Source organism: Phaethon lepturus, unplaced genomic scaffold, assembly GCF_000687285.1.
Source record: "Phaethon lepturus isolate BGI_N335 unplaced genomic scaffold, ASM68728v1 scaffold39421, whole genome shotgun sequence".
Classification (NCBI taxonomy): domain Eukaryota; kingdom Metazoa; phylum Chordata; class Aves; order Phaethontiformes; family Phaethontidae; genus Phaethon; species Phaethon lepturus.
In genome coordinates this window covers 1540-1761 of record NW_010519173.1, presented here as the reverse complement: position 1 = coordinate 1761, position 222 = coordinate 1540, and the positions used below count along the sequence as shown (strand labels likewise).

The 222-nt window shown below is 64.0% G+C and overlaps 1 protein-coding gene across 1 annotated transcript in view; it reads right to left on the bottom strand.

Annotated features, from left to right (window-relative positions):
• Positions 1–24: 24 nt before the first annotated feature.
• SCNM1 (sodium channel modifier 1) overlaps positions 25–222 on the bottom strand; it is a gene marked incomplete at its 5' end in the record, with an annotated part of 1399 nt that continues 1201 nt past the window's right edge. Inside the window, one exon of the mRNA XM_010296960.1 lies at positions 25–124. Coding sequence (XP_010295262.1) covers positions 25–124 — 100 coding nt within the window. The remainder of the gene's footprint in view (positions 125–222) is intronic.

Genomic DNA, 222 nt, shown 5'->3' with positions numbered 1-222 from the left:
GACCGGCGGGGCAGAGGGGGGGCCTCAGGCCGGCAGCAGCGCAGGTGGCTCGTCCTCGTCGGAGTCAAATTCGGCGTTTTCGTCCTTCACCCACTTGCCAGAGCGGTCCTGGATCCAGCCGGCACTGGGGACAGATGGACAAACGGACAGAGTGAAAGGCGGCTCGTTACGTGGTTGCCCCCGCCAAGGAGGGCCAAGACTCAACTCCGCAAATGCAGGTAT